Source organism: Nannobrachium achirus (assembly GCF_963921795.1).
Source record: "Nannobrachium achirus genome assembly, chromosome: 21".
Taxonomy (NCBI): domain Eukaryota; kingdom Metazoa; phylum Chordata; class Actinopteri; order Myctophiformes; family Myctophidae; genus Nannobrachium; species Nannobrachium achirus.
In genome coordinates, this window is record NC_137828.1 from 46,914,415 (window position 1) to 46,941,982 (window position 27,568).

A 27,568-nucleotide genomic window follows, 5' to 3' on the forward strand; every position below is an offset into this window, starting at 1 on the left:
CGTATCGCTGTGCACTACTTCAAAGGCTGGTTCCTCATCGACATGGTGGCTGCCATCCCCTTCGACCTGCTCATCTACCGCAGCGGAGAGGAGGTAAGACCTGTAGGCATAGATGGAGAGGAGGTAAGACCTGTAGGCATAGATGGAGAGGAGGTAAGACCTGTAGGCATAGATGGAGAGGAGGTAAGACCTGTAGGCATAGATGGAGAGGAGGTAAGACATTGTTATAGCAGGCAGCACCGCTGTATGAACAAACAGGACAGTTCAGATAGTGGAAGAGAGATTCATCTGATCTTCAAGAGTAAAAAAAGGGCAGGGCAGAGAGAGCTTAACAGTTGTTTGAAGGAAGAAAGGTTTCTCATTGATGAGAAAGTGAATTGAGTAAGAGTGAAGATGAATTCATGTGCATATGGAACATATTTATGGAACATATTTATTTCTTCATCGTGACAATATTCAATTATTTGTGAATTGAATGCATGTAAAGTTTCATGTAACATGTAATGTTGTTTTATTCTAGCAAACATCCCGGTGTTATTTCCTCTCAAGTCTCCCTGTGTTATACTTTTTTATACTATATATTTTTGTGGGCTTTTTCTGGCTTTATTGATAGTTCCAGTGGAGATTGACAGGAAACAGGGGGAGAGAGATGTGGAGTGACACGCAGCAAAGGTCGTCGGGATCGGTATTCAAATCTCCAACATGCTGTCAGGCTTTTACTGCTGTCAGTGCTGTCAATGCCTTACTGCATTAGGGCTCATGTGGTGTGCGCCTGGAGTTCTTATTTGTTAAAAGAAATCTATTTTATGTAAAAAAAAAAAAAAAAAGAGTCCTATAGTGAAAGCTTGGCCAGGATGTAATTGAACTACATTGATCCTGGTGTTCAGGCCAACACTGGATAACCATTCTGTATTACTGTTATTTATTGGTTGCATGGGCAGGACGAGAACGAGTAATCACTGCAGGACAGGGCTAGAACCTTCCTGCAAACAAACAGCAGGGGGCCCCCATTGTCTTGATCTTTTTTCCTGTTCTTTTTCTATCTTCCATAAATCCTCTTATAGAAACCCGGGCTTTTATTTGTCTCAAGAGTAGCGGGCACCAGGTTTTTTTTAAAGGAGGCTTGAATAAGAAGGAAGGCCTATATTCCTATTTTTTCAAAAATATCAGAATGAATAAATCAACATTTTGTGTCAGTTTGAATCCAGTAAAATGTACTGGGTGCATTTATTGAAACCAAGTAGCCTACTGTATGAAATTAACAGTGCAGTTACAGGTGGACACTGGTCATTTTCCAGCTGCAAATAATAAAAAGATGTAGGCCTATTGGTATTTCCCACAATAACATTATTGCAGCTTGGGCTTACATGAAAACAAATGAACAGTGCAAATTAAGCAGATGTGACTTAATGCTGCCCTCAGAACACATTCTATTGACTACAAGTCACAACTGTGCAATTGCAAAGCATAACGACAGACAGACAGAAGGGAGATGGCAGGAGGGGGACACGAAAATGTATCGTCCTATTGCTTCAATCACTCACCGGGTTGTGTTTGTCACGCATTAAATCCGGGGGGCCGCGGCGGTCCACAGGGGTCCGCGGGGTAATCTACCTGAACATTGTGGCTACATCTCCTAGCAGCTAAGCGTCTATTCTGTGTTGTTGCTGTCATACAGTGCACACAGAAGTACTTTGAGGTCACTTGCAGGTCAGGTAGGGTGACCATACTTCCTCTTTTGCCCGGACATGTCCTCTTTTAGGGGGATGTCCGGCCTGTCCGGGGGGGTTTTATAAATTCCTTCAAATGTCCGGGGTTTCGCGCATATCACAGTTAAAGCACGGGCATTTACAATGCACGTTCAATGGTTCGTTTGGAAACACACTGTGAGAGGCGGGTTTCCACCCCTAACCCCGGAACGTGTATTATTCATACTACTCTCTGCCTGCGCTGCGATCCCTCCCTCCCTTAGCCTGTCTCGCTTTCAGATCAGAGGCAGAGCAGAGAGCAGAGCTCTGCAGCAGCTCGCGCTGCGCGGAGCCAAACGAACGAACTGCAAACGCAATTAATGCTGTTTCACTGATGAAATGCACAAAAAGTGCCAGTGACCAGCCAAGCAGAGCGTTCTGTCAGCAAAGCTGGTACTCTTCTGTGTCTATTTAGGCATTTACAAATAAAAGTTCTTCTTCTGCTTCAAGCCCATATCAACACTGCAAAGTAGCCTACAAGACAGTCTGTGCGAGGTGAGAGCTCTTCTGCTAACTAAATTGACAGAATCTTTTGTACAACCTTGTAAAGCAGAAGATACGGCGGTTTGAATAATGGGCTACCTCTCTTTTATTTAGTTACAAAGCTGAACGTTCATACAGGAGTCAAAACTTAAGGCATACTTTATCAGTGGATCTCTGAGTCTAGCCTATTAATAGATTTGTATAGGGTCCAATTGGAACCCCCTCAAAAATGAATACATAACTAATAATAACATAATTGAGCTGTAAACTAGTAATATAAATTATTTTTGGGAATATATATATATATATATATATATATATATGCCGGGTAGAGTGTCCTCTTTTTGGATTTTCAGAATATGGTCACCCTAAGGTCAGGAGTCAGGACCGCTATCATAGTGAACATCGCCCTCTAGAGGCTAATATTTGAACCCTGGCTTTAAATGAATTTTTCATTTACAAACCCGGAAATTAACGGGCTAGGAATTTAATTGAGTACAGGATATTATTTGAGGATTTACGGTATCTCTGTCCCTCTTTATGTGTCTGTCTCTCTCTCTCTCTCTCTCTACTTGTCATGATCTTTCAATCTTCCTTTGTTTTTCTTTCTTTCTCTCTCCCCCCAATTCTAATCAATCATCTTTACCCAGACCACGACTCTGATTGGTCTGCTAAAGACGGCCCGCCTGCTGCGATTGGTCCGTGTGGCCAGGAAGTTGGACCGTTACTCAGAGTACGGCGCCGCCGTCCTCTTCCTCCTCATGTGCACCTTCGCCCTCATCGCTCATTGGCTGGCCTGCATCTGGTAGGATATTACACAACGGTGGTTTCCAGTCCAGCTCCTACTCGTTGATCTGTGCTGGCAGGTGCCTAATTGGATCACCTTGTGTGTCAGGGTCTATTTCATCCCTGACTGGACAGTTAGAAAGACAGTTGGAAAGAAAATTCATCAAAATAAAACAAACATGAAATGAGTTCTCTCCGCCAGGCTCTATAATCCACTAAGGCAGTGGTTCTCAACCAGTGGTCCGGGGACCACCAGCGGTCCCTGAGGTTCCAGTTGGTCCCCAGCTAAATGATGGAAAATTGGTAACCAAATGGACCCTAATAGATCTTCAACTCTTGAGAGTATAAAATTATACCAAAATGGGCCCTTACGGGTCCACTTGGTTTCATTTTACACTCTCAAGAGTTCAATTATTATTAAACATCTGCAATACTTAATTTTTAAGAGGTCTACATAATTAGAGAATGTAGAAGAATTGTTATTTTCTCTCCTATGGTACCACCATTGTTGCTGAAATCAATAATGATATGTTCTGATGATGATGTCTGTACTCTTTGCAGGTATGCCATCGGCAGCGTAGAGAGGAACGGTTCAATCGGTTGGCTCCACTCTCTGGGAGAGTCTCTGGGAAAGCATTACAATGACTCCATCCCAGGTACTGAGAAAACATTGTTGCTGTTGGGAGTAGTGTTCATTTCATCGAGTAAACTATGACGAAAAAAAATTTCACTGACGAAAACTAAATAGAAACTAAATAAAAACTAAGCTATGATGACTAAAACTAAGACTAAATATGTTGACAATTTTGTCAACAAATAAAAACTATACTAAAATGTACTATTGGAGAAGAGTAGAACTAAAAGACAAATCATTTGGTTGCGCAGCTTGTAGATCGACTATGTTCAGAGTGCAATCAAGTGTAAAATCAGCCATTATGACACCATCAAGGCCGGCCAAAATACTTTTTCGTCGACAGAACAACTGTAGATTTAGTCGACTAAAATCTTATGATATTTAGACTAAAACTAAAACATTGCAGATGACTAAAATATGACTAAAACTAAATGACATTATATTCAAAAGGCTATGACTAAAACAAAATACAAATTATTCTGCCAAAATCAACTCTAGTTGGGAGTAACACGTTACCAAGTAATGTCTTGGCCCACGTACACCACGGACCTCCACAGCGTCAGCGTCTCCGGTCCACGTAACCAGTTTCCACGGCCAGGGCGCCTCCGGCCCACGATACTCCGCCGCCTTTACGCACACTGTGGACCTCCACAGTGACCGCGCCTCCGGTCCTTGTCACAAGCCTCCACAGTGAGGGCTCCTCCGGCCCAAGTTACAGGCTTTCACAGCGACAGCGCGTCTGGGCCTCCTCTCATGCGTCAAGCGTCGCGCGGATGCAGCATTTACTCCGGATCTGACTCCCGCCACCATATTTGCATGCATCCAAAACAAGGTCCACGTAAACGTCTCCATGCCTACGGCACAACAGACTAGTTTCTCCATAAAAACACCAAGGCAACGACAACGAGCCAGTCGCGTTACCCCAGGGCCACACGCTTAAGACAGGCTAGACAGATCGAGGTAGGCCGCTGTTTCCTATGCTTTGTTCCACGCAAGGCACAGAAGGCCCTACCCCCATTTTTCCGCCAACCGATCAGAAAAAAACACAAAAACACGAAAAAAAAAACAGACTAAACTACTATATACACGAATAAAACAAAGTACTTCAGAACATGCCCAGCTTGGCCAATGTAATGATGAGTCACCACAGAAAAAAAGTAATAACTGGAATTTAAATGGGTCCGTTACTTTATGTGAAAATAGCTGACAACTTCAGAAGATTAAAGGTTTTATTATCATCTGACTTACCGGTGATCTACTCAATGTGTGATCACCTCATCTGCTCACACTGTACAAAAACAATAAGAATTAATGAAAAAGATGGGGCCTGTGACTAAGGCCCCGTCCAGACGACAACAGATTATTTTTCACCGGGGAGGTAAAGCCACAAACACCCATGGGTGTCCACATGCAGACGCATGCAAACGGAGGACTAGACGAATAGTTTCCAAAACTCCGGCTGCAGTGCGTTTTTGTTACCCGGGCGTATTTCTTTTGCCTTGTGGACACCGTAAACGGAGAAGTTCTTTGCTTGCATGCTTACATCACCTTGTGCTCCTCGCCTCCTCCTCCTTGCTATGAGAGAATCCCATGATAGAATATCCATATTTATGAGTGCATTCACGCCATGTTAACAGAGCTCAGCTGTCTTGTTTAGGGATGGAGCCCTAATGAATGATTGTTTTAATGATATTTGTTACTCTTGTCAAATGTCATCTTCATAGATGGTGGTCACTGGTCACAGCCACGAACTCAGTCGCAAAAGATACCAGTTATGTTCTGAATTTGTTGTCTCACATAGCTTTCCACCGGCTCAACAATAAGCCGGATCGATAAGGTGCTCATTATCAATAACGAGATGCAGCCCTCGTCTTGTTAACAGAGCATATCTGACGCGACGGGCTTGCCTCTTCTCTTTGTCAAATTTTGGATATCAAATGTCAATATCAAATGATTTAAAGCATAATTGAGACATACGCACGCATGCAGGCATTATTCCAGCCCATTTTCACCAGTTGTCTGACGCTTTGAAGGTGAGAATATGTTGATTATTCACGGCATGTGCTGCCTTTTAAATTATTTCCACGATCAGCACAAGCAGAAAAAAAAAGTCTGTTTGTAGTTGCTTTTTGTGGTGAAGTGGTAGGCTCTCTAGGCTGTGTAGCCTACATTATCTTCCATCTCTCTCCTGTCTCTAACATGTGTGTCTGTCACTCTAATTTAGTAATAGATGCTCTTTATCGGTGCTTTAACAAGTGCACTGAAGCATTAATATGATTATGTTCTCATTTCCAACTTGAGGCAACTTATTGAGAGGCTAAACATTTTCCAGGGACTATTACAAATTTAAAAAAGAGTCCCCATTATGCAAGTAAAGAACATTCGATCTCTCTCTCTCTCTCTCTCTCTCTCTCTCTCTCTCTCTCTCTCTCTCTCTCTGATTGATAGAGTTACATTCGTTTAATGCTGGGAGAGAGAGCGCACCACACTCCCGACGATTCCTCTCCCGAATTTATATTAAATTAATGTTTAAATAGCAATTGTGCATGTTAAAGTGTGAAGATTGTGAAACTTGGACGATGCACATGCAGACTATATAGCTGCTGCAACGATTGCATGAGAGCAGGGGGACACGGCCACATGCTTCGGTGACGCGCAGACAGGGATTTATAACGTTTTGCTAATACCGTGTGGACACACATATTTTTCTACACGGGCCCGTGTGGAGGCGTAGAGGTTTCAAAACGAAGTCAGAAACCCCCGGGGATTTTTTAGGTATAGTCAGGGCCTAACATTGACATAATCTTGCTATAATCTTTTGTATGTCAAATTGTGAAAATTCAATGTAGCAATAATAATAATGGGATAGTGATGAGATGGTGGAAACTAGCATTTTGAGGAAAATCATTATATGACAGATTTCCTATAATTAAGGCGACTTAAGGACTGTTCAGTACGGATAAAGAATGTCGAAGCTATTGATTCATGACATTTTTAAAGTTCATGACGAGAGGTATCTTTTTGATCTTGTGTTCTATCAGCATTAGTTTCTCTTTCTCTCCCGCTCTCTCTCCTCACCGCTCATCTTTGGTTATACGTATCTGACTGTTGTTGACGGTTGACGGTTGTTGACGGTTGCTCTTCAATTCATGTCAGGAAAAAACAAAGCCCTAATTCTGCCTTTTTGTCTTGCCTTCAGTTTCAGAAAGTCACTTGTTTACATAGCAATTAATATAAACCAGACAGCAATTACAACGACAAATAACTTTTAATTAAATCTTTCTTCAGATTGTTTTCCCCTTTAGTTAGTCATAGCTGCTCCAAAACATGTATTTACAAACAATGGCCCTTTGTTGTAGCCTGACACACACTTGACATTTCGTTTCACTCCATTATTCAGTCTGAAAGTACTTCCATCTACAGCAGTTTCTGGGATGGGCTTTTCCAAAGAGGCAGTCTTCTGCGATTGGTTCACCGCCTGACCAATCACAACAGTAGCAAAGCAGATGACGTTGTTGTTATTGGTGTTTTTATGTGGCTGGCTAGCCTGTTGCTTAATACTTGCTAACCAAAGAAACAGGCAGAATAGGAGTGCTACGAACTGGTAATAAAACACATTAAAACATGTCTGCTACTGATGTTTCATTGCGAGATCGATATGATCGCATGTTACCGCGGTGGGTGACTCGATGTTTATGTTTGGGAATGTGCGGTATGGTCCGGTGGCGGCGCTGGGTTACTTGGAATCTCAAATGAGTTCTGGGATAACCCCACCCACGCTGCTCACAAGCCCCGACGTAATCGAGTTGAAGCAACGCTGATTTGCTTGGTCGGAATTTCAACCGAGGAAAACCTCTTCAATGAGAGCGTCACCAGACCTGAATGTTAAAAACATATTCTTAAAGGGGTGTGGCTAGCGATTCAGGGTCTGGAACCAGGCTAGCATTGAGCATGGAAAGAGATATAGAGAAAAAGGAGGGAAAACAGACGCAACGTAGGCGAGTATTCTGGGACTTGGGAGAGGAACAAGGACATGTGATGGGACTGGTGTTGAAACATGGGACAACACTACAATATTACACTTCCTTAAAATGGACATGCCTTTCCAGACACAGTCCTTTGTGAAGTATATAGGGTTTAAGTGGTCAACTTAAGGTGTCATTCATGTGATTCTTCTATGGCAGGTTCTGGACCCTCCATCAAGGACAAGTACGTGACTGCCTTGTATTTCACCTTCAGCAGTCTGACCAGCGTGGGCTTCGGGAATGTGTCCCCAAACACCAACTCTGAGAAGATCTTCTCCATCTGCGTCATGCTCATAGGATGTAAGTCTGTCATTGTTTGGAAAAGTTACTGTACATTACCTGGGACGACAGTGGCTCAGGGGTAGAGTGGCCAGTAGAGCGGACAGATGGGAACCATCAGGTTCCCAGTTGTACGACCATGTGTACGACCATGTGTTTTTCCATGGTATCAAAAACTGATGTCGTCACATATCCAGGTGTATTTCCATTGTACCAAATACTGATAGTAATAGAAACGGCACATGCTGACTCCATCCGTCTGGACGTGTACACCTTTTTACGGTCTATGGGTTTGCCGCTCTGATATCATGCTCTCACGTCACTGTGATGTCAGGGGAACCACTCCAACAGAATGGGTTTGCCGCTCTGATATCACACTCTGACTTCGCTGTGATGTCAGGGGACCCACACTAACAGAATCCCTTTTATGCCCATACATGGAGATACATATCTGTGTGGCTGGTTCTACAGACAGGGATCTCCATGTATGGGTATAAAAGGGATTGTATGTATGATGTCAGATGTCATAGACGTCATAGGACTTTCACATAACGAATAACTGGGTAAGCATGTTTGGGCTCTCACAGCATAATATCTCCATATACAGTACATGGATCTCCATATATGGGTACCAGGGGTCTCCATATATGGGTAACTGGTCCGTTATATACATCACTGGCAAGATGGCCATGACATGGTGCGACCCCGCCCTTTAGGGCGAGGTCGCTTGTTGCCCTGCGGTGTCTTACTAGTATTTGACCCCCCACATAATTGACCCCACCACATGTGACGTCATAATCATCATCATCATCATCAGCACTGCTTACTTCACACGGGTGTGATTTATTTTTGTGATATTAGGGCGATGGCCATTGGGAACGATGCCCCGCTGGTTGTGTCAGAGTGTTAATGCAGTACCCGTTGACATAGCACTGTACATGGAGCGGAGGTCAGTCTATGATGTCAGTAGTACTATGATCAGGGACCTCTATGCATAGGCATAACAGGGACACTGTAGATTTACTACAAGCCGCCCTGTATATACAGGTATATCTATAAATCTATACGTTTTAAGTCAATTTGTCGGACTGTTCTAGAGATATTTGAACTACTACTGTAACACTACGGTATGCACATATCCAGAGATTTTGCACATTTATTGCAGGATTTCAGGACGACCACTGATTCGACCGACTTCCTGCTGCTCTCTCTATCCTCTAGACTAGAGGGATTTGCGGTCAGCGGCTGACTGGCTGTACAGTTCCCATATCAGACAGTGATGTAGTTCACCAGGGCAAGGATGGTTCCTCTGTAGAATGTTGTCATGATGGAAGAAGGGGAATTTACTTTTTTTTGTCTCTGGATCAAGTGTAGGCGTTTCTGGGCTTTCTTGGTGAGAGCTGAGGTGTTAAAAGACCACTTGAGATCATCGGCACCTGGAACTTAGTGCTGTGAACTCTTTCCACCGTTGATGGTGAGTGAGGTGTGCACACTGGCGCCTCTAATAACCATGTCCACGTTTATATACGTTTATACATATTTAAGGATAAGTTGTTGTTGTTGCACCACATGGCCAGTTGCTCCACCTCTTCTCTGTACTACTGTGTATCATTACCTTTCGTGACCAGACCCACCACTGTCGTGTCGTCTGCGAAATGCTACGATGTGATTGGAACTGGACCTGGCACAACAGTCATGAGTCAGCAAGATGAACAGGAGTGGACTGGGCACGCAACCCTGGGGAGAGCCGGTAGTCTGACTCCTAACTGTGTTGGTGTTCGAGGTTTTGCCTCCTAAATGACTGCCGTGAAGGGGAGAAAGTCCAGTATCCGGGTGCAGAGAGGCATGTTGACACCCAGTGTTCTCAGCTTCAGCTATTGGGTAATGATAGTGTTAAATGTGGAGCTGACGTCAATGAGTGTGCAGTGTCGTTCTTTTCCAGGTGTGTTAGTGCCAAGTGCAGGGCAGTAGACACAGCGTCATTATTGGACCTGTAAGACCGACATGCATATTGTTTTAAGCAACATGATCTGGAGTAGCTGCTGACACCCTGAACACCGCCCCGGGTGCCCCAAATCTTTTTAATCAGCCTCATAGCGGGGCTACATCGGGCTGCTTCATGTTTTGGTCGATAACTCTTCAACCGTAGGTTATACATTCAGAATCCTTTTCTCCCTGGATTCCTTGGATCATGATGTGACTCCCCATATTAGACCCAGCCATTTGTGCAAGACTCGATTTTCTGCCATTTTACATTTTCTTCAAATTACACGTTGCTACAACTCCTACAACTGTCCAAAACTCACACAAATTGGTAAACATTATCTCTGATTGAAGTCATGTGATTTTCATATAACATTTCAGTTGTCTTCCAAAGTTTGTGGGCCCTGAATAGGCAACCCGGCATGGCTGGAGACCTGCACTTTATATTATATATGTAACGAAGTTTCCGAAAGGAAAATAAAGTACTTTGAAGATATTCAAATCTACAAATTACCTATAACCCAGGCCATGTGTCAGCTTATGTCACTGTACATGTTCGAATGTGCTGTAGTAGCATGTTCAGTTAATTATTCTGTTCCCTTTCTATGTTTTCCTACCCCACTCCCCCACTTCCCCCCAGCCCTGATGTATGCCAGTATCTTTGGGAATGTTTCGGCCATCATTCAGAGGTTGTACTCGGGAACGGCGCGCTACCACACCCAGATGCTCCGCGTGCGGGAGTTCATCCGCTTCCACCAGATCCCAAACCCGCTCAGGCAGAGGCTGGAGGAGTACTTCCAACATGCCTGGTCCTACACCAACGGCATCGACATGAACGCTGTGAGTGTTAGATGTGAACGCACAAACAAACAGAGCACCTGCTACACATGTTCACATAAATGCACAGGTTTAAAGGCTATTGTGGTGCAAATCAATCACTGGTGGGAGTATTATGGATTACATACACACAGACAGATAGACAGACAGACAGACAGACACACATGCAGGCACACACATACACGATTGGCGTATTAGAGGCAATGTACGTCTATTCTGTACACAGTCACAAACATTGGAAAGAAGTCTTAACAACTTGCGTCATTGTCCAAATAGAAAACCCACTGTACCCACATGCACACGCATGTACGTATGTACACACTGACGCGCGCACGTATACACACACGTACAGCCGTACGGTCGCACACACAAACGAACAAATGCATGCACGCACGCACACACGCACGCAAACATGCACACACTTATACAGTGCATGGTTTATATATTGTATTATAGGTACCGGTATGTAATTATGTACAGTCAGGCAGTGTATGCATGGTTTTGCATACACATAACTGTACTACAGAGGCAACACAATGGTAGGATGATTTCAGCATATGAATCAATATGATTGCTGGGATGCAGACGCACGCACGCACGCACGCACGCACGCACGCACGCACGCACGCACGCACGCACACACACACACACACACACACACACACACACACACACACACACACACACACACACACAGTCACACACTCGTGCCGTGACATTGATTTAAATGTGAGTCATATCTGTCAGCACACAAACACAATGGGTGCTGTTCAACATGCATGACTGTACAGCGCGCACACACACACACACTCACATTCGTGGTAGATCATACATACTTGACATCCACGCACCCTCGTACCCGCGCATGATTCATACTCCAACATTGCGTTATATCACACAGAACAAGAAAACACAGCTTGCAAGCACCATATGGGTTTATTTATGTATGTATTTATTTTCTTCTTTCGCTGACATTTTCACCCACCAATTGACTTGATGTTTCAATTAGTGTGTCAATGATTTTATAAACTGTTTACGGAACTTGGCTACAATAACAACAAACAACAAAAATTGGCTTAAATACATCTGTATTTTTAATAAACATTGTGTGAAATTGTCATACCATTATCAAAAGGATAAAACGGAAGAAAGCCAGTGGCTCATTATACAGTATGTGCAAATTATGTGGTAATGGGGGGGGGGGGGGGGCAATATAAATACCTACTACGACTTACTCTGCCCTTTAAAAATGGCTGCTTTCAGGCTTACAGTAACTGCCAAATTCACCCATAATAACAATAATAATAAAAATACACGCCCATGCACAGATCATGCACCACGTGTGTGCACGCCATTCGCAGCTTTCACCCATTGTGATTTTTGTAAAAATCCTATGCACCATGCAAATCTTGATTTGGGTCACTCTCATTTACTCGGGATCGTACTTGAATATTAATCTAACTAACTTGTTCCGGGGGTAATAACCTAGTTTTTGAGTGGTGGTCCCTATGTCCCTCCGTATCATGGGCTGCAATACCACTGGTAACCAAGTGGCGCTGTTGCGTCACACACACTGAGCTGCAATACCACTGGTGACCAAATGGCACTGTATTATTAATATTCGAATATCAAAGTCACTATTCAACGCAGGGCCGGATGCAGGATGAAATGACAAAGGGGGCTTTTGAAAATTGTGAGGGGGCACATATTTTTTTTTTAATATAGGCTAGTAATAATGAATATTAATTTTATAAATCTATAATACCTACAACAGATGCCAGTTTTATAATAATACAATATAATAATAATAATGATAAGGGTGCCCCCACAGCCCCCCCCCCCCTTTTGGACATTCATCCCCTGCCTCTCTAATTTTCTCTGCGCGCCCATGAATAGTTGGATCCATCAACGTGAGTGTCACTTATTCTCTTGTCTGACTGCGACCATAAATGAAATAGCCTATAATAGTCTTTACGACATTTACTTTGCCACCCCAAAGATTTATCGGAAACTACACCCTGCGTCTCCCTCTGCTCTCTTGCCTCATAACTAAGTGGTTCTTGTCAAGGCCTGCCATAGTGCACATATAGGGAACTGACTGGATATGGGGCCGTGTGTGCTCTAATCCAATGATTTGTAGTGCAAGATATATGATTTAACCAGCTAACCCCTAGCTGTTCCCTGAGGCCCCTTAGCTGCCCACTGCTTAGGATGGGTTAAATGCCACATACCAGATTTCACTTTATATTCAAAATATAATAAGCCTATACCAATTGTAGTATTGCATACATTTGTGGAAAATAGTTGATCTGCAACTTCTGCAAGCTTGTAATGCCACCTATTGTAAGCTTGTAGATTAGGTTTTTTTTAAGTGTTTTTTTTCTGCATTCTGTGATTATTTTTTATTTATGTTTGCCCATAATAATGACATGCCAAAAATAGAAGGAAAAGTGGCTAATTGACCGCTAATTGACCGCTAATTGACTGCTTTAGACCGCTTTATACAGAAATAATAAGACTACAGATATTCACACAATAAGGGTATTTCGTATGAAAACTATCCATAAAGTAACTTTTAACCTGCTCTGAAGAATGTTTCGTGCCGAAACCTGTTAGCGTTCAGATTAAAATAGAACACTGCATCTGAGCCTGTCTTGCATCTTCATTTTGGTGTGCTGCTCTTTCCACTCCTGTGGATCCTTGAGGACGTAGATAAGTATCGCAAATAGCCGGAAAAATACTAGTTGATGCCTCGTTCATACAGGTTGATGACTTTATTGGTGGTGTAGACTAATCCACAGAGCGGCAGTCATAACTGCGGTGTCAAGCGGCTCAGCTTAGCACCGCAACACCACAACTACATGGCAGTGCTCTGTGGATTTATCACTGCTATATAGTGTATTTGCATTATGTGCAGAATCTGTGCACACATGACAGAAACCTTTTGATTTAATCGCACAAAACAAACGCACCAAGTGTGTAGGGACCTTTAATATGGGGGATGGCAGTTGAAGATACGACTGAGAGTACGAGATGCACACATCTGCTGTTTGAATGCACAATCATTGAATGCTGCTGTATGTATACGGTATGTTAGCATGTGCATGCTGCACCCCACACCACACACACACACTCACACACATGCACACACGCACGCACGCACACACACACACACACACACACACACACACACACACACACACACACACACACACACACACACACACACACACACACACACACACGCAAACATTTCTTCAGCTGCAAATTGCATGCACAAAGTGATGAGCATTCACATTACATGGTAAACTAGAAGCAGTGCTCTTCCGAGCACAGGTCTCCACCAGGCCGTGCATCCTGGTGGTGCTACTGTATAATAGGCCAATGTAAAAAGGGTGGCATATGTTCTTCAACTTAGATCTTTCATGGCAATCGGACGCTGCATGCATGATTTGAAGCATTATGTTCGAAAAATTTGTTTTGCTAAAGTCTACCTGCGGGTGACGCTATAACAGGCCAATGTTGTTCCTTGACCTAGTGGGAATATGTGTGGCAAATTTCACGGTAATCGCAAGCTGCGTTGATGATTTGAGGCATTTTGTTCAAAAACAGAGTAATCCTGCAAACTTTGGAAGCTAATATTAGCCAATCAGGATGGAATATGAAATATCAGACGGATCGGACTTGATCACATGACTATAGAGATACTGTGTACCGATTTGCATGATTTTTGGATAAAATCTCAATGAGTAATATCCAAAAATGTGTTTTACATAAGTCGGCCCAAAGGTGGCGCTATAAAAGGCTGATGTGAAAAATGCAGGGCAAAGGTTTATCCTTAGCCTCTAGGGAGTGCGCTTACAAAGTTTGAAACTGATCGGTGGAGTTATAGGTAAAACCACAAATCGGCCTGTTATAGCGCCACCATGAGGCTGATTTAAAAATAATTAAGTGGCATTTCTTCCTCGGCCTAGTGGGTACGTGTGTGCGCGTTTTCATGATGATTGCACTTTGCGTTTGTGATTTGAGGCATTTTGTTCAAAACGGCTCAATCCTACAAACTTTGGAAGCCAATCTTAGCCAATCAGGATGGAATATGCAAAATCAGACAGATCCGTGTCGATCACATGACTGTCGAGATACTGCCTATCGATTTGTAGGATTTTTGGACAAAATCTGTAAGAGTAGTGCACAGAAATGTGTTTTGCGAACATCGGCCACTGGGTGGCGCTAGAAAAGGCCCATTTGAAAAATTTAGGGCAGAGGTTCTAGATTGGCATCCAGGGAATGTGTGTGCTCACTTTGGCATCGACCGGTCCAACGGCGACTGAGATTAGGTGCTCACAAACTGCGAGGACGCACGCACGGACGGACGGACGGACGGACGGACGGACGGACGGACGGACGGACGGACGGACGGACGCACAGACGGACGGACACACGGACGGACGGAGAGGAAAACATACTCTCCCCCATGCCTTCGGCTGGTGGAGACAACAACAGCTGCAGCTGTGGAGGGAGGGAGGGAGGGAGGCTGAACCCCAGTGCAGTGAACCAAAGCATGGTCAAATAAAAGGAACAGATAAATCGTTATACGTGATGAAAGATATTGACATGTTCTGTACAGTAAAAGGGAAAGGCTGTAAGTATTGTATAATGTAGAACGGATAGATATTGCAATAACACGTGTATATACATAATGCAGCTGGGTTACGAAACGACCCGCTCCCAACTGCCTCTTGATTAGCCTACTGAATGTTTTGTTTGCCATGTCTAAAAGCCCAACAGAAATGTAATTGGCTCCACCAGCCGAAGGCAAGGGGGAGAGTATGTTTTCCCCTCTGTCTGTCCGTGCGTGCATGCGTCCGTGTGTCCGTCTGTCCCTCCAGTTTGTTACCAGCTAATCTCCAGCACTGTTGGCCCGGTCGCTGCCAAAATGAGCACACACACTTCCTGGATGCCAATTCAGAACCTCTGCCCCACATTTCTCAAATGGCCCTGTTCTAGCGCCACCTAGTGGCCGATGTTTGCAAAACACATTTCTGTACACTACTCTTAGAGATTTTGTCCGCAAATCCTACAAATCGGTAGACAGTATCTCTACAGTCATGTGATCAACATGGATCTGTCCGATTTTCCATATTCCATCCTGATTGGCTACAATTGGCTTCCAAAGTTTGCAGGATTGCTCCGTTTTGAACGAAATGCCTCAAATCATGAACACAGCATGCAGTCTTGGTGAGATTGGGCGCGCACATTCCCACTAGGCCGAGGAAGAAATGCCACTTAAAATTTCTCAAATCAGCCTCATGGTGGCGCTATAACAGGGCAATTTGTGTTTTTACTTTTAACTCCACCGATAAGTGGAAAACTTTGTATGCGCACTCCCTACAGGCTAAGGATAAACCTTTGCCCTGCATTTTTCACATTTGCCTTTTATAGCGCCACCAGGAGGACAACTTATGTAAAACACATTCTTTGCTATTACTCCATCAGATTTTCTCCAACAATCATGCAAATCAGTACACAGTATCTCTATAGTCATGTGATCAAGTCTGATCCGTCTGATATTTCATATTCCATCCTAATTGGCTAATATTGGCTTCCAAAGTTTGCAGGATTGCTCCGTTTTTGAACAAAATGGCTCAAATCATCAACACAGCTTGCGAATACCGTGAAATTTGCCACACATATTCCCTCTACGTTAAGGAACAAATGCTACCCTTTTCACATTGGCCTGTTATAGCGCCACCAGCAGGTAGACTTTAGCAAAACACATTTTTGGAACACAATGTCTCAAATCATGCATGCAACATCCGACTGCCTTGAAAGGTCTAAGATTGGCGAAGAACAAATGCCACCCTTTTTACATTGGCCTATTATAGCACCACCAGGACACCTGGCCTGGTGGAGACCTGTGCTCGGAAGAGCACTGCTTCTAGTTGTTAATTGTCTCCACCAGCTGAAGGCATGGGGCAGAGTATGTTTCGCCCCTGTCCGTCTGTGCGTGCGTGCGTCCGTCCGTCCGTCCCTCCAGTTTGTTACCAGCTAATCTCCGGCACCGTTGGCCCGGTCGCTGCCAAAATGAGCACACACTCCCTAGATGCCAATTCAGAACCTCTGCCCCACATTTTTCAAATGGCCCTGTTCTAGCGCCACCATGAGGCCAATGTTTGCAAAACACATTTCTGTACTCTCCTCTTAAAGATTTTGTCCCCCAATCTACAAATCGGTAGACAGTATCTCTACAGTCATGTGATCAACATGGATCTTTGCGATTTGCCATATTCAATCCTGATTGGCTACAATTGGCTTCCAAAGTTTGCAAGATTGCTCCATTTGAAACAAAATGCCTCAAATCATGAACACAGCGTGCAATCTCTGTGAAATTTCTCAAATCAGCCTCATGGTGGTGCTATAACATGGCAATTTGTGTTTTTACCTTTAACTCCACCGATAAGTGGAAAACTTTGTACGCGCACTCCCTAGAAGCTAAGGATAAACCTTTGCCCTGCATTTTTCACATTTGCCTTTTGGGGGGTGCTCACTTCTCGCCTGTCTATAGGAGAAGTGATAACTACCTCCTTCTCTGGCCTCCTGAAAGGTGAGTTTTCAGGGCAGTTTTGAAGGATGCCAGCAAGCTACATGTTTTAAGGGAGGTAGTCAAGGTATTCCACACCCGGGTGGCAGTGTTAAGGAGAATTTACCCATATTTGTCTTATGGGTTTGTGTTATCAGATCATTGTGTGCGCTAGCTGGTGTTGTGGCTTTGGGTGTCGCTAACGTTTTGGAGATGTTTGGTCAGATATGCGGGTACTGAGGGGATGGAGGGCAATCCCATTTTTAGTTGTTTAACCCCGTCTTCAACGCTGAGCCAATTTAGGCTAGCAAAATGTGTGGGAGAAACATGGGTCATGGGCCCCAGGTCGAGAAGTAGCCGAATCAGTTTGTTTTGGGAGGTTTGGAGATTAGTCTTTTTGTTTTTTTTATGTTGGAGTACCATGAGGTGCAAGCGTAGTAAAGTGGGACTGAATGAGGGCCCCAGCAAGAGTCCTGAGGGCACTTTTGTTGACAAAAGTGGAGATACTGCCCAGGAATACTTCTTTGATCACCATTGTTGCCATGCTATCCCCAGACAGGTATTTGTCAAGAATACAGCCCAACAACTTTGACCTTGAAATCATTTACATTTATCTCACTCAGAGAATGTCTGGTCCCAAAAAGAATGGATTCTGTTTTACCAAGGTGTAGAGACAGTTTGTTGTCAGTAAGTCAATTACGAATTTTGGTGACTTCTGAGCTGAGAGCTTCCTCAACCTTTTGGGTGGCTTTTGTTTTCCTCGATGTTTTCGTTTAAGCATTATTTTTATTTATTTTTTGCCTTTCTGACCATAATGCACATGGTGCATTACTGACTGCATCATACCCATGTGCCAGACCTTTTTAGTGCACAGGCTTTGATATTGAATTTGAGAAAACAGGAAGTATGCAATTCAATGTGTTCTGTGTGCGGGTCCCTGCCACGGAAGCGTATTTGTGAGAAGAGTAGTGAAAGGCAGGATGATGTTTGTATGAATGAAAGGTCTTTATATTTGAGTACGTGGCTGATAAAGGCACAGGATAATATGATGACGTGTTTCATGAACCAATAGTTGGGAGTGCATCATGACATATGAGTCATCGTGTGAAAGGCTAATGGTTGAGATGGAGAATTCTTTCTTTGATGTATTGGACCAAAACCAGACCAAACCTCAGAAGTACAGTAGCTGCAAATGGAAGAAGGTAGCATGTAATGGATGAACTGCATTCAAAACAAATGGTGTGCTCCCTGATGATGTGTCACTGAAAATGTAGCAATGCAAATTTTGTCAAACTACCCTACCCTGCCCAGTTAACCGGTCAACCATGATTGTTTTTGTCCGGTGGCCTCTGGCTTCAAGTAATTTTGCAACTGTGGCCCCCTGCCTAATCTAGTTGAATACCCTTGATTTACAAGCTCACAATGTGTTGCGATGTGACGCATTGTGAGCGTGTAGATCTGAAATTTTGGACATTTGAAAACAACCGATCTACAAGCTCTACAAGTAGTTTGCACGTCTAATTCAGATGCCCACTCAAAACACAAATCCTAATTCAGGTGCCCACTCGTCCAGGTGCCCAGTTGTCAAGGTGTCCACATGTCCCTCGTGCTCACATGACCTTAGTGGTTACATGTCCCTAGTGCCCAGATGGGTTTAGTGCCCAGTTGTCCAAGTGCCCACCTCTCCAGTTTCCCACATGTCAGTGGCCAGATGTCTCCTCTCCACCCAAGTGACCACTCGCCCAGATGTCCAAATGTCCAGTGCCCAGACACCTGTGGAACATTTATCATTTACCAGATGGTTTTGGTGTCCGGTTGTCCAGGTGCCCACCTCTCCAAGTGCCCACGTGTCCCTAGTGCCCAGTTGTCCAGGTGCCAACATGACCCTAAAACCCTGTTGTCCAGGTGCACACCTCTCCAGGTGCCCACATGTCCCTAGTGCCCACCTTTCCAAGTGTTCACATGTCCCTAGTGCCCAGATGGTTTGATGCCTACAGATATTACAGCCATGTGGTGGTACGCGCCATTGGAGAGGGAAAGGGTTAGGGGCAGTGAAACAATACAGTTGTGAGACAGATTTAAACTCACTACATACTGTACACTGTAAGCACATGGGACAGGCTGTCGGCAGAGCAGCAAGTATGCATCTAAGACTATATAACAGTAACGTGGAGACACATGTGAATGTGGAAAAATAGATGGTTGCCGAGCCAGAACCATTATTGATTTTTGTATTATGTTTTTTTAGACAATTGAACTGCTTGACCCAGAGTTAGTTAGATTTGAATTAAGTGGTGGAGAGATAATAATTGTATATTATCAGAACCGTCACAGCTAGTCCGTGTCTGTCTGTCCGGTCGTCTATCCGGACAGGTAACGCCTGACACTGTGGTTCCCCTGGGCCCTGACATATCACTGTGACATCACAGGTGACATCACTGTGATGTCAGATACTTAGGGCAGGGATCTCCATATATGGGCATAAAAGGGATTATGTTAGGGATCTCCATATATGGGCATAAAAGGGATTGTATCCTAGATGATGTCCTGTTAGGAGAACCACACTAACAGAATCCATATATGGTCAAGACAGATGGCGCGAGGTCGCTTTTCGCCCTTAGGAGTCTTACTGGTAATAATAATAATAATATTATTAATAATAATAATAATAATAAATAAGCTGAAAAGGTCTATACTTCAGTGCTGTGTACAGGAGAATGAAAATGCCCTCTCCGTGGCCGTGGAGAATGCTGAAAAGACTGTTGGACCTCACGGTGGTCCAGAGAGCGGCAGCGTTGTTTGTGGTCTTGTGGTGAGGGGCCGGGTTGCGTGGGGGCCATAAATGTCACCGCCGTTTCTTGGGGCTGTGCAGGAAAGACTACGCTTTGAGCAGCGGCCACACTCTGAGAGTTTCTGTCCCTGAGTATCCCTGAGGAGGGATAATTAATGTTGCATTGTGTACCGGTATCAGACGTAGGTCTCAGATGATGAGACATGTAGTTTAGGGACCTGCGTTGTGCCTCTCGTTCCTGGTGTTGGACATGAAGCTGTAGTTGATCCACACGCTCTGAAAGATTTTCCAGCGTCCGCTGAATTTGTCTTATTTCGTCCGATTGAACGCTGAGGTTAGGGGCAGACACAGGCACAGTAGGCGTGTCCTATTGGACAGAAAGTAATTCTCAATCTCTAATGACATTTTAAGAGCATTCTCAATTGTTTTGACTCCTTGCTCGTGACAACGCAGCTGAAGACATGGCTCGATTCCATCAACGAATGTCACCAGGAGGACAATTTATGTAAAACACATTATTTCCTATTACTCCATCAGATTTTCTCCAACAATCATGCAAATCAGTACAGTATCTCTATAGTCATGTGATCAAATCCGATCCATCTGATATTTTATATTCCATCCTATTTGGCTAATATTGGCTTCCAAAGTTTGCAGGATTGCTCCGATTTTGAACAAATGCCTCAATTCATCAACGCAGCTTGCGATTACCATAAAATTTGCCACACATATCCCCACTACGTCAAGGAACAAATGCTACCCTTTTCACATTGGCCTGTTATAGCGCCACCAGCGGTAGACTTTAGCAAAACACAGTTTTGGAACACAATGCCTCAAATCATGCATGCAGCGTCCTAGTATAGTTGATGCTGTTGACTCGTCTCTCTCAGCCTTATCCAGAACGTGTGAAGTACATGAGAGAGAGAGAGAGAGAGAGAGAGAGAGAGAGAGAGAGAGAGAGAGAGAGAGAGAGAGAGAGATGTAAGGATAGAGAGAAAGAATCATAGATATACATATCTGAGGTGACCTGTGAGTGTTTTAGGTCACGTCTGGTTTCTGGGACAATGCGCTGTAGAACTCATTAAAATTGCAACCATTATTCATTTTAATTATGCACAGGAGCTGCGTTACTGCCGGCTCTGTGTTTCACTCATCAACACCCATCGTCGGACTTTGCAGTGGCGTAGGCCTCTATCTAAACATCTCGGATGACCATTTAAACAAACGAAAGGGCTTTTTGTTGTGTATGTCTCATGTTTAAAGCTACGTGTCCCCCAATGTTTAGAAAGATGAGAAATCTCACATTTGTAACAAACTATACACGACAGCCACAATCTTAACACATGGAAAGCCAAGGTTTCTAACATTTCTAGCTGTTGCTGCTGCCGTCGTTCACTTACGCTTTAATTTAGAAGAGCCTCGGAAGCTTTGTGCGTGTGCACGTGAGTGTCCACTGACGATTGAGGAGGATAATCCATTTGTTTACAAACGCTCGCGAAACTAAAATCCAAACCGGGGCCGATCAAAGTGTCGCCGTGAAAACAGGCAGATCTCTGCTTCCCTGGCGTTCTTTGCACCTTATTCATAGATAAAGCTGTTTTTATGTTTCAGCCTAGAATGGAAGTCAATGCAGCCTAGACCATCCATTTTGCTTCTCTGCGAGCCACGGTATGACGTATGGACCAGGGTCTTTCACAGGGAACACAACATGCGCGCAGCAGCACACTGCACAGTTAACCCTTTGTCTCGTTCCTGAACGAGACAACTCCTTTTGGCACAGCAACCTCCAGTGGCCTTATCTCGTTACTGAACGAGTTTGGCCCCTTGGGTGTTAAAGGAATAGCTCACCCAAAAAAAGACTTATTTTCTATCAATTACAGACCCCATGAACCATAGAATTGATGGAGATTCTTTAGTTTTTTACGCATTCATAAGCCCATAATTTGATGACCAGGGGTGTATTTCCGGTAGGAGACACAGAGAGTCTCATTTGTGTCTCCTACGCGTTATTTGGAATTGATTGACAAATTAAGTCATCTTTTGGGTGAACTATTCCTTTAAAGTTAATTACCGGTAACTGCGTTATAAGACTGTAATGACCATAAAAAGCTGTATTTTGTGTTTCCTTACAATGTGCAATAAAATGCACTGTTACCATCATATGACTGTTTATGTAATGCGTTTCCTGTTTCCTCCCTCCCTCTCTCCATTTGTTAATTCCCTTCCACTACTTATCCCCCTCTTTCCCTCTGCCCTCCTTTCCTTTATAATCCCCATCTCCCTTTTTCCTCTGTGCCATGACTGCCATCATACTCTTCTCTCCCCTTTCCCTCCTTCTCTGATGCTTACCCCCCCCTTACTCCTCTCGCCTCAAGTCTGCTCTGTCCCTCTTTGTAGAGAGCCTCTGTGTTGTCTTTCCAGTCATTAATCTAATTTTAGTTTAGTTGAGTGTATTTGATCAACTCACAGTAGCAAGCATACATTTATACAAGTTTTACATCCACAAAAGCATAAGAGAACAGTAGCACTGTTTGAGGTGATCAAAAGGAATGGGCTGAAGCTATAAAGATTATGAATGCCTATCCTACATATTCATGGTTTAAGATACAGTAATATGTTATAAGAGTGTACAAGTTCACCATATAAAGAGAATGAAAATAAAATAAAATGTAAATGAAAACCCAAATACATCAACAATAGCAGATCAAAGCATATTGTGAAAAAAATGTTTTTCTGGGTCCTCCTGTATAGAAAGTCGATGTGAGCCCAAATTGATTTAGCCGCTGGGGTCGCCGACTCGGGCTCCTTAGCTAAATCATTAGAGCATGCCCTGGGCTACATCTGTGCAAAATTTGGCGCTTTTAGACTGATTAGCACGAAAAAACCCTAAGGCCTCCGACTATGAATGAATGAATGAATTAACTTTTACTTCAATACATTTTAAATAAGAAAGTATTATTTTATTCAACTGGATTATCATTGGTCACCTCTTTACTCAAATCAAATCAGAATATAATTGCAAGTCACTCATCATGATATTGGATTATCCACAGATTCCACACTGTTCATATTCACAATAGGCACTCTCATCAAAATGCCTGCTGTCCATTGTTGTATGCTGATGTATAGAATAGGTTAAGTTGTTAAACTTTTATGCTATTAAGAAATGTTGCTTTACATCCTCTTAATACCCACTCAAAGACCCCTGGAACTTTGAGAACCACTGTCCACTGGTGCCAGTACAGCCAGAAACGCCATTACAGAGAACCATAAAAAAAAAGCTGCGTTTCTCAAATGCCCTTTGACATTAACACTCTAATAAAGAGCCTGGGTTTTTTAAGCAAATGAATAATGACCGGTGGATGATGTCAATGTAAACCTTGCATTTATGCTGGAGCAAATACATTCTCCACACCGATTCTGGTTTCCCCCCTCTGTCCAATCGGGTGAGTTGAAGGCCGAATGGGGAGGGTTCTGGAAGTGACTGACAGGCGTGGCACTTGCTTTGGGAAAGAATGCGCTCTGTTTGTTTTTTAGTCAGCTGCGCACAAAAAGAGTTATCTGCTGGCGACCATATTTTGGTGTGTGCAGTGTCGCACGTGCACACACGCACGCACGCACGCACGCACGCACGCACGCACGCACACACACACACACACACACGCTAAAGGCTTTTGCAAAGGCAAAGATGACCGAAAGGTTTAAGCTACAGTTGTGCAGAGCGTTTCTCTTCCCACACAGAACTTGACAGAAGTACCACTTTATCTAGCCCTGAAACATGGGCTAAACTTTAGCCAGCATCATGAGATAAAAAACACTGCCACTGATACCTATGCTTTGGAGGTTCAAAAAGAACGCACTTCCAATCTAACATTGGTAAAGGGGAGGGTGATGACTGACAGAAGTGTGGGAGAGAGGATTTTTATTTTAAAAACAAATATATTTTTTAAACGTGGTCAATGAAATTAAGTCACCTAATTTACAGCAAAGTACATCCTGCACAACATTCTACATTCATTAAAACTCTGAACTCTGACTGGGGAGGGAGTACATCCTGCACAACATTCTACATTCATTAAAACTCTGAACTCTGACTGGGGAGGGAGTCTGGATGATAGGTGGAAGTCTAATGATCGTTTTAACAATGTCCTGACAATCAGAACTTTTGATGCGCTCTCATTAAAAATGATGTTGACATGTCACACTGACTATCTGCTTTGTGAAGTGACAGACACAATTTAATATCTGATAAGAAGCTGGTTTTGTGGGTGCCCGCTGGCCTGGTGGTCAAGGCGCATACCACATATTAGGCTGTGATGCCTGCTGGCGTCGCCGGTTGGATTCCCGATCCGGACGACCTTTGCCACATGTCATTCCCGATTTCTCTCCCCATTTCCTGTCAGTCTACTATCCTATCAAATAAAGGCATAAAAAGCCCAAAAACAAATATTTAAAACAAAAAGAAGCTGGTTTTGTCACAAATTACAAAGAAATGACTGCAGATCTACATGGGAGGGTTATACAGTAGGGATTTAGTGTCGCAGAAGGGGCAAAAGACTGAGGTTTTGGACTTTGTTCAATGTTATGCAAAAAGAGCTGCGAGCTCATAAGAGCCACCACATAATAGACAGGCCTATAGGCTTTTACAGCATGATGATAATGTTGTTTTTAAAACAGACATTTAACCACTTTCAACCTAGCTTCTCTATTTTGGGCATCAGGCATCTACTGTAAGTGAACATAAATAGCCGATCTATGCTCCCGATGTGTCCTCAATGCATCATGACACATTGTAAGCATGTAGATCAGATATTTTCACTATTATAGGACTGAAGTGGCTAGGTCGTCTATTTGACTATTGCATTTGATTATTTTGCTAAGTTTGATGGAGTGCAAATTAACCCGAACATTTCTATGGATTTATCGTCTTCTCGCCTTGTGTTTCATTAAAAATAGACAATTGAAGCAGATGTATATTTTAGTTAGGGAGAGGGATGGGCCCACTCACAGCAACCTACAGGGGGACCCATGGATTTGCGTTACATTATTGAACAGCCTGTTCAATTTGGCCGGCGGTGCTTGTAAACATAACTCTTGTAGTAGTGTTTATTATCATTGGTTTAGCATTTGATTATGGTCTCCTGAGTTCTTTAGCATAGACTGAGCCAAATGAGTTGCTCATGAGTGCTGTAAGATTAGTACAGCTATTTCCTCAAGTGTCCGGCAGGCGGGCTGCACAGTAAATTATCCAGCAGATTGAGGCAGAGTACATTCAGTACAAATAAAGCGTGAAAACTGGGCAATGACCATTAAATGGCATTTTCTGTTTGACCACAGCTGTTGTTGGGTTTGTTCACAATCTTTGAGATGTTTACAAGTATATACTATTACCTACTGTATATTATTGCTGTCCAATGATTACACATTTGCACAAATAATTGCATGATTTTGTGCACGTTAATAGCACGTTTTAGTATTGTCACAAACTTGAATAAGGAACATACAAGCAGTGTATTCTGCCCTACAAAGTGCAGTAACTACTTTTCTGGACACACCAACTTATCTGTGTATCCCAAAGGTCAAATTATCCTTCTTGATTTTGAGGAATAAATATTACCTCAAGAACAGATATACAATTATAGTCAGGGGATATCTTCAGAAATAGTGTCAAATCCTGGAATAAATTCCTTACCAAAACATTAGGCTAGAAACAGCCCCCATACAATTATTGTTTAGTGATGAATCATCCATTTTCAAAGTTTTGTGGGAGCCACCTTGACCCCTTGACAGTAGAATGTAGTATGGGGCTATTGTGGTTAAAAATAATATAAAAAATTGTAAGACAAAATTCATTTCCCATAGGAATTCACTGGGAAACAGTTTTTTTTTTTCCAGGTGCGGGTTGTTGATTTTTGCAGGCGGCTTGGGATCTCATATGTGGCGGATTAGAAAAAACACATGACCTGCACATCACTAACGGCTACAATGAGCACAACAGTATGATGGGTATTACATAACCGGAGGGTCATGAGTTCCCAACGGGCATTGGCATAGTCGGCAATTTCAAACTTTTTCAACAACCGTGGCTTCTATTTCACTGTGCCAACTTTCCAGGAAAGGAAGATAACGCTGTAGTTCATCCACCGGTGATATGATTGGTAAATGGTTTGTCCATAGGACCACAGCCCACCTCTGAAACACACAGCAAGTGGACACAAATGGTGCCATCCTACAATGACAATAAGTGGTTATTTAATGGCCAATGGCCAATTGCTTGAAAGAGTGGGCAGACAGAAAGCCAGCCAGCATAATAACAGTCGCAAGTTTACTATGAAAACCGGCACATCTTGTCCGCGTATCTCTGTCTGTCTGTCTGTCTGTCTGTCTGTCTGTCTGTCTGTCTGAAGGTCACACCTAACACTTTGGTTCCCCTGACACATCACTGTGACATCACAGGTGATATCACAGGTTTTCCCCAGAATCCCTTTCATGCCCATTATATGTGTCCCAGCACCCCCAGCAGCTAGTCATCTCGGGGACTGTCATTATTCCCTGTAGCCAAAATGATTTTTTTATTTTTTTTTGCTCTTTTTTTTTTAATGCCACAACAGCATCTCATAATATCTAGGCTACATTTCACTTAAACGCCAGAGCTTAACTCTGCATGTAAATAAGACTTTTTTTAATTAATGTGAGAGATCGGTACATAATTATGTTAGTCCTCCCAGTTTATATTAGCTAAAATGCTAACTAGCCAGCCTTTGTTAGCCGTTTGTAGCCAAATGCGGTAATATCGGGACTCCATTACTTAGCGTTGCAACCCACAGTATTTATCCCATTAATTTAATGCCACGTGTGTTCCAAATGAACAATTATTAACCACGTAATGTATGATTTTGTGTATTATTATTTATTATTCTTCCGCCGTTCTTCCGCTGTTTCTTCTTCTACGCTGGTGAAAATGATCCGTTCCTGCCTGGAGGCGTCTGTGACGTATGCGTTTGTCTTCTGTGAAGCTCCGGTGCGGAAGCTTCCTTTGTCACTGAGTTAGCTTAGCATTGAATAGATCAGTGTCGTCCTAAACTATCTAATTCTAACGTTCAGGGTGTTTGTTTTTTTGGACAATAAATTGACAGCCAAGAAAACATGGATGGAATGCAATCGTTCACTCGCCGTCGGAAAGTTGACTTTAGAATAGACTATTCTGGTTGACTGGCTATGAGTGGCTAACGGCTAACGCTAGCTAGCGTTAGCTAGCGCTAGCTGCAGCGCTAGCTGCAGGCTATAAACAAATAAAACGTGACCCAACTCTATTGTTGCTCTCTTCTACAAGCTCACAACGCGAGGCGGTTAAGCCTGTAGATTGTGTTTTATTATCAGGTCAAATAATCCTTCTGATTGAAGTTACACAAACACTGATTA

The 27,568-nt window shown here is 43.3% G+C and overlaps 1 protein-coding gene across 1 annotated transcript in view; it reads left to right on the plus strand.

Moving 5' to 3' along the window:
- kcnh2b (potassium voltage-gated channel, subfamily H (eag-related), member 2b) overlaps positions 1–27,568 on the plus strand; it is a gene marked incomplete at both ends in the record, with an annotated part of 439,516 nt that overhangs the window by 396,380 nt on the left and 15,568 nt on the right. Inside the window, 5 exons of the mRNA XM_080751803.1 lie at positions 1–93; positions 2,882–3,036; positions 3,579–3,673; positions 7,836–7,976; positions 10,579–10,778. The exon at positions 1–93 is cut by the window's left edge and continues 46 nt beyond it. Coding sequence (XP_080607929.1) covers positions 1–93; positions 2,882–3,036; positions 3,579–3,673; positions 7,836–7,976; positions 10,579–10,778 — 684 coding nt within the window. The remainder of the gene's footprint in view (positions 94–2,881; positions 3,037–3,578; positions 3,674–7,835; positions 7,977–10,578; positions 10,779–27,568) is intronic.